Raw genomic sequence first — 11838 nt, 5'->3', positions numbered from 1 at the left:
ACTATACTACCAGTTAAAATATTTGCACTCATTTCTGGGACACCCTGTATAGGCTTTGAACGGCGCCGGCTGTAATGCAAAAAAAATCTAGCTATGAGCAGCAATTAAAACGAAAATAATATTTGCAATGAGAGATGCAGAATTTTATAAAGATTTAAACTATATTTCATACATCAATACATTTAAACTATATCTAATAAAACTATAAAAATAAATAGCAAACCAAGACATGAGATTTTGCTACAGGTGTTCGACATATCAACCGTCTTCTGTTATGGACAGACGGGACCGTTTTCGAATATTTATCGCGGAATTCATTAACTTAGTAGGGGTGAAAGGTACCCTCGCATAGCCGCAAAGTACTTCTTGTCTAGATTACCAGGCAATATAAAAATAAGAACCTTTATTCTTCCTCAAAGATAAAAATCCATAGGCGCTAAGTTCGGTGGCCTAGACGGTCAACGGCTGGGATCTTGGTTAGCTACTAAATTATTCTCGAAATTGGCTGCAAAATTTGCTATAACTTCAGCGTTCTGTGGCGGTGTCTCGTCTTGCTGGAAAAATATATTTTCGAGTTCCATTAGGGGCAGATCATCAATAAGGGGTCCAAAGCCCACTGATTAAAAGTGGCGAACTTTTAAAAATTCTGTATTTCAAAGGGGACTATAACAAAATATCAAGTGTGCTATATATTTTTAGAAAGATAATTTTATGTTCTTTCCAGTTAATTAAAAATATACAGGTTGTCCCAAGTAAAAAAATCAATTTTTCTGTTGATAACCCTTAAATTATTAATTTAAAAAAAAATATACTTAAACCATTAAATTCTACGTAAAAAGTTGCTTTGGAAATGTTTTCATAGAAATACTAAATTTTCCATAACAAAAAAATTATAGCGTTTTGTTAAAAATGCACATTTTTGAAAAACACCCCGTAATTTCGAAACGGTAACCGATATCGATGTGCGGTTTTCACCATCATGTTTTTGATAAAAAAATGAGCGCAGGCAACGACATGTTTTCATCTATCTCCTATAGAAAAGGGTGTTTCCCTTTAAAAGCGTCCAAATTGACCCACCCTGTACAGGTTAAAAAAATATACTGCCACTGTGTTTGTTACTATTTAAAATACTCCAAAGATACAACAAAGTATTTTTTGTTATTAAATACTTAATTGCGAAGTTTATAAAAAATCACAAATGGCGAAGTTGAAGCTTAGTTTCCCAACTTAACCTAAGAATTTACCTAAATTCAATAGTAGTGTTTGAGATTGCAAAGGCCTGTTTAAAGATAGCAGTATATTCTAGTTTAATTCTACTGCGTTTGACTTCGCAATATTTAATAAAAAAAATAAAACAGGGCTTATGTCAATTGTATTTCTCTATTCTTTAAAATACAAGTAAACTTATAATTTTGAAAAAGTATTGATTGGGTTTAGAAGAAATAAAGCTATATATTTATCTTAAAATATATATATTACATGTTTCTATATCACTTTAAAGAATATTTACACTTAAAAACAACAATTAAATAGAAGAATCATAGATTCCATTCAACAAATAACTGTGTTATATTAAACACAAAAATATTTTAATTCGTTATTTTTAAATAGGCACAAAAACCTCACAAAATCTTATTTGTTTTCCTCAAAAAATATTAATATATATGGCTTCGAAATGACGGTCAATGACATTTCCCATATAATTTTACATATAAAATGACAGCGATCTTCATTTCATAGCCATCGCTGACGCCGTTTTTTTTATTCGATTATAAAATATTGTATTATGACTAAGAGTATAACTGAATAATATTTTTAATTCTTTTTTCTAAATCTTTTTGCCATCCATTCCGGTATTCGTTTTCTTATTTCTTCTTTGAGCTGTCTGTAAACCATAACTAAAAGTATCGGTATTGCCAAAAGTTCATTACTAAACAAATAGAACCAAGAAGCTACTATAAACATAGCCAAATCAGTCAGCCAATCCACAGCACTCCTTACTTGTATTTCTGCCCTTGTCTCAAGCTCCCTTTTCAATTTCTCACTAGAATGGGCGAATTCTTGAGAAAACGACTCAAGAAATCCAGAAGTTTGAGTAGTAATTTCCTTGAGCATTGGCGCACGCCTTGGTTGAGGAGACGGACACTTTGAGTCTCTTTGAGCGCGCATAGTCCTTCTCATCGGAGATGGAGATGATCTTTTGGGCCTTGTGAATCCTTCAGCATGTGTCATACCACTCCAGTTTTCTGGCCTTGCAGGAGACAATCCTACCTGGCGTCTAGAAACACTTGTACCCCTTTTGGAAGGAGATTTCGAACGACTGACGGATCTTCTGCCCTTAGGCAAAGTATTTCTGCCTTGGTGACTATCAAAGTTTGTTAATTGGACTCCCATATTCTTAGTTTGACTGTTTCTTCTAAATTGGTTCGTTTCTTTGTTTGCGATAACTGATTCACTGTCTTTTATTGTACTCTCTGACTTCTTTGGAACATAAATTCCAGTTAAACTGTCCTTTCTTGTATTTTGTTCTTTATTAGGACTTGGAGGGGTAAAAACACTGTATTTTTGTTGATTTGGCAGAAATTCTAAGCTATATTCAGTTAAACTATTTCGACGAATATTTTGTTCTTGATTTCTATAAAACACGCTAGTTTCTAGGCTTGTTTTCCTGTTAGGACTTCTACTAACAATAGGAAAAGTATCATAGTGATCAGTAAAGCTGCTTCTTCTATAACCAGACACACTCTGATACCCACTATCTTGACTAAGATTTTCTTTTGAAGGGGTCTCTTCTTTACTACTAGGAAGTTCTTCTTGAGGAGTTTCCATTTCCTCTGCAACTCTCTTTAAAGAATCTCTATCTAAGTAAATTTGGGGGTTACTTTTCCTTCTTTGACCGACACTCTTGACTATGCTATCGTAATGGTCAGCTACAACTCTAGTAGCTTCCTCGTCTTTCTTTTTACTAAGTAGGTTGTCTGGTATGACGATACTAGCCGCTGTAATGCCTGAAATTTCAGCTACAGCAGATATATTGGGTAGTTTTGCAGTAGGAGCTTTTTTAATTGGTTTAGGTTTGGAAAGCTCTTTGGTGTGTTCCCATAAGTTAGTTAAAGTTAAAGACGAGGACCGGCTTCTAGGTTTCTTAGGTTCATCACTTTCGTCTCCAGAAGAGGCAGATATCAGTGGTGGTAAAGCAGGTACAGCCAAAGACTTGGACCTGTTTCTTTGAAGTACAACATCAGGTCTAGGTGATAATGCTCTAGCAACTTTTGTTGGAGACAACGGGGGAGATACCGTAGGTGACATTGATGGAGAATTTTTTAAAATTGGCTTCGGAATGAAGTTAGGATCTGGTAAATCCTTGGGTGTGGATAGAATTTCGAAAGGTTCATTACTGAACTTTCTTAAGTTGCCAAGTCCTCCTGCTGGGCGGTATGTGATATCTTCATCAGCTATGCTTTCGTCAAGCTGTACCTTTCTGCTTCGACTAACCTCAAACTTGAATCTTTCAACCTCAGATTCAGAACCGCTTTCACTTTCTGACATGCTTTCTTCGTATTCCTCCATCCATCGTTCTTCTTCTTCTATAGTAACTGGTTTGCGTTCGAAGCTATTTTGAGAATACAATCTTGCAGGTATTTGTTTCTTTTTGAAATCTGAAACCTCTTCATCTGATAAAGCTGACTGATTCAGTATTAAGTCACGTTTCATGTTCTCTGAAACAGGAGCTTTTTTTAGGTTGTGTGGTATTAAGTCTTCTGAAAGTTCTGAAGAATTCTTCAGGCTATGTCGTTTCTGAGCCCACTTAGCTTGCTGACTTACACTACCAGCCGACATCTTTCTTCTCAATGAATGTCTGCGATCTAGACCTACAATATCATCACTGTCTTTGGAATTTATTTGGATTCTAGGGATTTCTAGTGCAAGGCTCTTTTCAGGGTTGCTGTTTCTTATGCGTTCCAATTCTTTTTCCTCTTCTTCAGCTGCTTGGTAGAAGCGCATAATGGCGCGTTCGTGTAAGAGTTCAGTGGAACTTGCTGAATTCTTTAGGGGTAAGAATTGAAGCTCTTCTAAGCCGCTGAGTTCTGGTGCGGATAGGGACAGTGGTGGAGGAATAGAGTTTTCGTGGAAGTTGAAAATATCTGTCCGATCTGAAATAATTTCATAATAGTTATTATTAACACAGCTAGTGTTAGGGAAGCATTGTGGATAAAATGCAAGTAAAATATGAATGTAATACAACGTTTTATCCACAAAAATATATTATATACAGGGTAAGTTTTCTACGATGTTCTCTATGGGTATCTCGGAAACTACTGGAGATAGAGAGTCGGTTTAATGGGGATAGAATTGCAGTTTTGTGGAGTCATAAATATGCGTCTTTCAGATTTTTGAAAAAGTTCATGGCTTACTAGATATTTCGAAAAAAACAAATTTCGGCCATTTTAAAAATTGTCCCTAATTCTATTATAATCTATTTTAGACAAAAAGTTTTTATATAAAAGTTGTAGATAATCACATCCTTAATGGGATTATGTCCTCCATTTTTTTCTAAAGCCTGTCATTTTTCACATATGTTTTTTTAAACGGTTGGGTGTGTTTTTTAATAGTTGGCTATGACTTCATAAAAAGCGCTATTTTTAAGCTTTTTAGTGGTATAAGCTATAATATGTTTTTTTTGAAAAATTACTGAGTTATAGCCAATTCTTATCATTTTTAAACAACTTCACTTAGTTAGCCATGGAAACAAGTTCAATCGTCGTTGCTCTTAGAAATGTGAAACTGTCACATCCAAACTTTGTAAATTAAAATAAACAAAAATTGTAAATATGAATTTTTCAAATGAAGAAAAGCGTGTAGGATTATTGGTTCAACTTTTTTTGGCCATACATTTTCGAGGGTATACGTTGATCGGTGAACGTTACTTACATACGTTTTTAGACAACGGATTTCAAGACTTGTTAGAAAAGTTAAATTTAGATACTCGCGCATCAATAGAGTGGTTCCAATATGACTTTCATTATGACACCCCCCCCCCATAATAAAACAAATGTTAAAAATTATTTATATCATAAATCATAATTATGCACACTTCGAGATAGGAAGAAGTGGACCAATTGCATGGACCTCTTCGATCACCTGATCTATCCGTTTTAGATTTTTTTATGTGGTATGGTTTACGACAAGGTTTACAAAAGAACATAAGGATTAAGAGAGGCACTGGCAGTACGGGAGAAATTTAATTAAATCGACCAGTCGTTCTGTGAGAATAGCTAGTAATTCAGTTTTAAAAAGATGCATTTATGTACTCAAAACAATGGCGGATTTTTTGAACATTTCCTAAAATAACTTAAAGTGTATGTAGTAATATTATTTTTTGAGTTAAGTTTTAGTTTGTGTAATGTTAATAATATATTCTGTCTTTTTGTAAGTTATAAAACATAACAGAATAAGAATACCATACCAACTAGGTGAAATTAGCCAAGAATGATAAGAATTGTCTATAACTCAGTAATTTTTCAAAAAAAACATATTATAGCTTATATCGCTGAAAAGCTTAAAAATTGCGCTTTGTATGAAATTATGACCAACTATGGTTTCCATTTAAAAAAAAAACATGTTTGTGCCATATATGTCAAAAATGACATGCTTTCGAAAAAATCAAAAAACAGAAGCTCATTAGAGATGTGATTATCTACAACTTTTATCTGAAAACTTTTTGTCTAAAATCGATTATAATGGAATACGGGGCCATTTTTAAAATAGCCGAATTTTTTTTTTCGAAATATCTAGTAAGCCATTTTCAAAAATACGAAAGGGGCATATTAATGATCCCACAAAACTGCAATTCTTTCCCCATTTAACCGACTCTCTATCTCCAGTAGTTTCCCAGATACCCATAGAGAACATCGTAGGAAACTCACCCTGTATGTAGTTAAAATTATGAATATATGATCATATGATGGGAAAAATTAGCAGCAAGCATTTGTTTTAAAAATTAAGTTAATTTAATTTTAAGAATTAAGGATAGTGTTTGTTGTTATGGTAACTGTGTTGTTTAGTACTGACACTAACAAAAGCTTGACAAAAGTAAAATTCGGAGGTATTGAAAGGAAATTTGTAAGGATTTTTTTTAAACCACGAAAAAATGCAAGAGATGATAATGGGTTTTGTCCTGCAGGAATTTTTGAGCCAGTTCAAGATGCAACTACCCATTTACGGTCTGCGAAGTCTAGAGAGATTTAAAAAATTGTTGCCAAAATTTAACGAGTGAAATAAAGTTATTTTATCTCACTAGTATAGTGGATACAATATCACGAGCAATATCACATTAAACTCATTTCATATGAGTAGATAAGACTCTCAATATCGTATGATAGTACATAAAATAATTTAGCATGACAGCTTCAGAGCTACAATGTTTTAATTCCAAAAACAAATTACCTTTTTCACTTTCATCGGAGTATAAAACCAACATAAACTCAGAACTTCCCGAAACGGTAGCACTGTGCTCTCTTATCAATTTCTTCTTAACTTCCGGACTAACAACTTTCTTAGAGCTCTCCACCTTTTCTTCATTTTGTGACGGTTCAATTTTTACTTTATAAACTGCATGATCGGGATTAAATTCTTGCCCAGACCCAAGAGAAGCTGGAACATTTACTGGTTTTGCTTGATGTACCGATACGTTTTCTTTCTGTATTTTTATTTCTGGACTTCCGTATGCTAAGTCCCTTGCCAGAGAAGCTCTGTCAAAAATAGCCTTGTTTATTTGAGAGAACGGTGGTTCTCTTCTTTGAACCATCGGCGATGGTTCAGGACTTTGAGGCTGGCTTTTTGTTTTGGTTCTCTTCGGTCTTTGAGGTGGTTCAATGTTATTTTCTAGGATTGTTGACTGGTGTTCTGCCCTTGAAGACGATTGAGATCGTGTCTTATTTTTTCTTTTATTTGGCAAAGGTAACTGTGGTTCTTCGAAGAAATCGTTTGGTTGACTTCGACCTCTGGATGGCGGTTGTGTTATTCCTCGTTTAGGATCAGGTATAAATATAACTTCAGATTCTTCACTAGGGTCACTAACACCGTAAGGGCTCTCTGCTTTAACTCTGAACTTATATTCACTCCCTTCAATAAGATCTCCAAGAATTGTGGTTAGTTGTCGGCTTGTAGCTGCTTTTAACCAAACGTTCCATCCTAGCCTGTAGTACTCAACTATATAGTTTCCGATTTTACATCCACCGTCATCTTGAGGCGTTGTCCATGATAGAGTAACTGATCTTCCAAGAGCCATGACAACTCGAGCTTTACCTTAAAAACAAAAGAAATAATATAAAAAGTCCTAGAGGTATATGGATGAGCCTGTTCCAACTATTACTTTTTTAATATCTTTGTTTGTATACATATGTGTATTTATAGAAAAATTAAATGACATAAAAATTTCAGCTAGAATCGAATCACCCATATGAAAGAGAACTGAACGTTACCAATTGGTTTACCTGGAGGTGACGGTTTATCTGTTACTGTTACAAGAAACGAAGCTGAATCTTCTCCAAGTTTGTTGACAGCTCTAATAAGGTATTCTCCCCGATCTGGACGGGTGACTTCGCTGACTTTGAGCACTGTGGATTTGTCCACGAATTCGATTTCGTGTCGGTCACTGTTTTGCACTGATTCGCCGTTGTGACTCCAGAACACCAACGGCGTCGGACGACCCACTACAGAAACTTTAAGTCGAATAATCTCACCTAAACAGAAATATCATTTTTTGGTATTGTTGCTAATATTAGAAATTTCGGACTTCGATCACGATGTATCAATGACCGTTATCAAGTTTATACTAATATAGATCCCAAAACTACTGAACTTTTATGCTAGAGCTATGTATTCATAAAATCTGGTTTCGATATATTGACGATAGTTTCATAATCTGGAATGGTAGATAAACAGTCGGATTCCTTTGTAAATCATTTCAATTCTCAAAATCCAAAAGTCTCCATCAGTTTTTCGATTGAGATAGAACAAACCGCCCCACGGTGGAGTATTAGCATGAAAAAGGTGATCGAAATTCGAAAAAGCAAATGTGTTTAAGATTTCCCAAAAAAAGATAAATGATAAGTTAAATCCTGTCTGTCATGAATGGCGTTGCAATGGGTGTGTTTAGTTGCATTCGTTTGTTTCAAGGAAACGTCAAAGTTGTTACTTCTCAGAGATAAGAGGTAAATGGCTAAATTTTATGTTTAAAATTATAAATTATTGTTGTTCTTGTGCTCCTTTTACGTTTATGTTATTGTTTTGATTGAAAATGGCTCAGCAAGCTGCAGTTATGTATTCTATAAAACCATATTATTTATTTTGATATTCTCTATACTAACGATTTTTTTGCAACTAAAAGTTAGGCGTTCAGAAAATTTGATTAAATTTGTGACATTTTTATTATACTTAGAGATTTAGTTGCGCATTTCGAAGAATTCAGCATATTGTCTATATACGTTTTACTTAGTAAACATTGGAATTTCATACAGTAAAATAAAATACTGCGACTTTTTGCGACTTTGCCGATAAAATGAGAAAAACATTCTTGGTTTCCTCTAATTTGCAAATCAGTGATATACGAGAGATGTAAACCGAGAGATGTATACCGCGATGGCATTGTTGTGTACAAGGCGATTGCATTAGTGCCAGTAGCAGTATAGCACAATTTGGCATTAGTAGCGGCATTAGTGATATGGGAATTGGTCGCGGATCAGTCGTAGCATTAGTAGTATTAGTTGCGATATTACTACTGGCATAGTGGCATTGACCGTGGAAAAACTGGAACAGTGATTTTTCTTTCTTTTTTTTTAGAATCGACGAATTATCCTTTATTTAGTTCATATTATTTCCTCTTTAACTGAAAATAGCAATAATTTATATAAGGGCTACATACAAAAATTTCGATCAACTATCGGTGTCAAATACCCCACTGTGCGCCCTCTGTCGTTTTTATATGTTCTTGTTATTAGAAATGGGGGAAAATCTATTGACACTAAACTCTACAATACTTGGGGCAGAGGGCATAATAGAAAATGTGCATTTTTTGTCGACGCCTAGTCATTGTAAAGTACTTAGATTTTATAATTTATATATTTATTAATTTAGATATATTTAATAATATAACGAAAGCCAACTGCGAAGTGAAGTTTTTATTCTCTAGTTTTACATATATTTATAAACTATCAAACCACATTCCTTAATATATAAATAAGGTATTTTACACTTAGAAACTAACAATTTGATTTCATCATTTATTCTACAATAAGTAATATTCAAATATATTACACTTTTCTCCCCTTAAAAAAATATTTAGTTACATAAATATAATTACATAACTTATAATATAATAATTATTCTAATACAAATACAAAATTTAAACTTAAACTAAGTCTTATTATTTAATCTAGGTCGTAAATTATACCCAGAGCTAGAAGGTAGGGTTGAATCAGGAGAACTTTTATTTTGTGAATTATTTTGTGAATTATAGGTAGTAGGCATTAAAGATTCATTATTTGTAATATTTGTTTCAACATGTTCGCTTTCTACAGGTTCTGTTCTAAAAGAACTGAGAGAAGGCCTAAGCTGATTCGAATGCCGTCTAAATTCTCTATCATCGTTAGATTTGACTTTATAAATTACCTATCCCTCTTGCGCAATAACTCTGCCTGGTGTCCAGGTAGGATGTTCAGGATTTTTAAAGTCTCTTAATAAAATCTTATCACCTAAATTAAAATTTATAACACTACTATTTTTATACTCGTTTTTGAATTTTATCTGATATAATCTCTTGATTTTTAGGTATTAATAAATCTAATTTACATCGTAAGCGTCTGTTAAACATTAATTCTGCGGGGCTTTTGTTAGTGAGGGCGTGTGGTGTATTCCTATAATCAAAGAGAAATTCAGTAAGTGCTGTATCACAATTTCTATTTTCTGATACTGCCTTTTTAAGTGCTAATTTAAAAGTTTTAACTAAATTTTCTACTTGCCCATTACTTTGAGGATGTTTTGGGGTTGCAAGTAATTGTCTAATTCCATTTTGCTGTAAAAAATGAGAAAATTCACGCGATGCAAAAGGAGGACCGTTATCTGAAACTATTTTACGAGGTAATCCAAAACGTGCAAATATTTTTTGTAATAATTTAATTACGTTGTTTGCATCACTGCGATTACGTTTAAATACTTCCGGCCATTTGCTATAAGAATATATTACTAATAAATACTTATTTCCAAAAATTGGACCCATAAAATCTAAATGAATTCTACCCCAAGGTGCATTTTCTAAAGGCCAAGGTTGGATTTGACTTCTGCCGGGGTTATTTAAGAATAACGTACAAGTAAAACAATTACGACACATTTCTTCGATATCTTTATCTATTTTTGGCCACCAAAAATAAGACCTTGCAATAGCTTTACATTTAATAATACCCATATGGGTTTTGTGCAATTCTTTTAATAAAAGATTACGTAATTTAATTGGAACTATAACACGATATCCCCATAGTATACAACCATGTTCTAAATGTAACTGTTTAAAATAATAATTTTTAAATTCATCTTTAACTTCTAACTTTTCAGGCCACCCCTGTAAACAATAACCGTAAATTTTATTTAAAATAGGATCTTTTTTTGTAAAAGATGTAATTTTTTATAGTCTATAGGCAAATTCTCCTCCAAATAAAAAATATGCGATTAATCAAATTTATTTTCTTTGGTGTTTTTTAAAGGAAGTCGCAATAAAGCATCAGACGGATTTTTTTCTGCCGAAATATATTTAATATCATATAAATACGTACTTAAAATAATACTCCATCTCTGTAAACGACTAGCAGCATAAACCGGAATGCCTTTTTTCTTGCCGAAAATATTAACTAATAAGCATTATAAAGCTATGATCGCAAAGTAATGTGAATGGCCTACCATATAAATAATCATGAAATTTTTTAAACAGAAAATTATCGCGGCGCCTTCTTTATCAATTTGACTATAAGATTTTTCCGCGTCCGAAAGTGTCCGTGAGGCATACGCAATTGGTCGTTTATCTCCAGTTTCGTATACATGATTAAAAACACCCCCAAGACCGTACGCGCTAGCATCACAAGCTAAAAAGATAGGTAGTTTATGATCATAATGAACTAATAATTTAGGTGAAGCTAATTCTTTTTTTATTAATTCAAAACATTGAATCTCTTTGTCTCCCCAATACCACTTCATATTCTTTTTTAAAAGCGCGTACAATGGATACAATTTACTACTTAAATTACTAATAAATTTCCCGTAAAAATTAATTAGACCAAGAAAGGACTTTAATTCGGTAACATTTTTAGGTGTAGGGGCATATAAAATAGCTTCAATTTTTTCTTTTGACGTAGAAAGACCGTTTTCACTAATTGTATACCCTAAAAAATTTACTTCCTTTTGAAAAAAGTTACATTTATTAAGTTGAATTGTTAATCCAGCTGTTTTCAATTTATCAAAAACTTTAAAGAAATTTTCTAAGTGCTCTTGTTCTGATTTACCTGAAATTAAAATATCATCTAAAAAAGTAATAACATGATCTAACCCTGAAAATAAAGTTTCAATAATTCTTTGAAAAATTCCGGGACTAGAAGATACCCCCAATAAGGCAACCGATTCATTTGAAATAAACCTTTATGGGTGTTTAATGTAGTTATTTTTTTAGATGATTCATCTAACTCAATTTGTGCATAAGCCCTAGATAAATCTATTTTAGTAAAATATTTACCACCATTTAAAATTGTAAACAATTGTTCAATTTTTGGTATAGGATATTTGTCTACATGA

At 33.1% G+C, this 11838-nt stretch overlaps 1 protein-coding gene across 3 annotated transcripts in view; it reads right to left on the bottom strand.

Moving 5' to 3' along the window:
• Positions 1-1567: 1567 nt before the first annotated feature.
• The window catches only part of LOC115890871 (muscle M-line assembly protein unc-89-like), a 75211-nt gene continuing 64940 nt past the window's right edge, over positions 1568-11838 (bottom strand). For 2 of the 3 annotated variants that reach the window (XM_030911225.1, XM_030911227.1), the window contains 3 exons: positions 7485-7745; positions 6448-7308; positions 1568-4154 (listed from right to left, as the gene is read on the bottom strand). In XM_030911225.1, coding sequence (XP_030767085.1) covers positions 1816-4154; positions 6448-7308; positions 7485-7745 — 3461 coding nt within the window. In that variant the 3' untranslated portion in view covers positions 1568-1815. The remainder of the gene's footprint in view (positions 4155-6447; positions 7309-7484; positions 7746-11838) is intronic. The other variant, XM_030911226.1, reaches the window with a different exon arrangement.

This window comes from Sitophilus oryzae, unplaced genomic scaffold, assembly GCF_002938485.1.
Source record: "Sitophilus oryzae breed Bouriz unplaced genomic scaffold, Soryzae_2.0 scaffold_935_pilon_pilon, whole genome shotgun sequence".
NCBI classification, from domain to species: domain Eukaryota; kingdom Metazoa; phylum Arthropoda; class Insecta; order Coleoptera; family Curculionidae; genus Sitophilus; species Sitophilus oryzae.
This window is presented reverse-complemented; position numbering and strand designations above follow the sequence as displayed.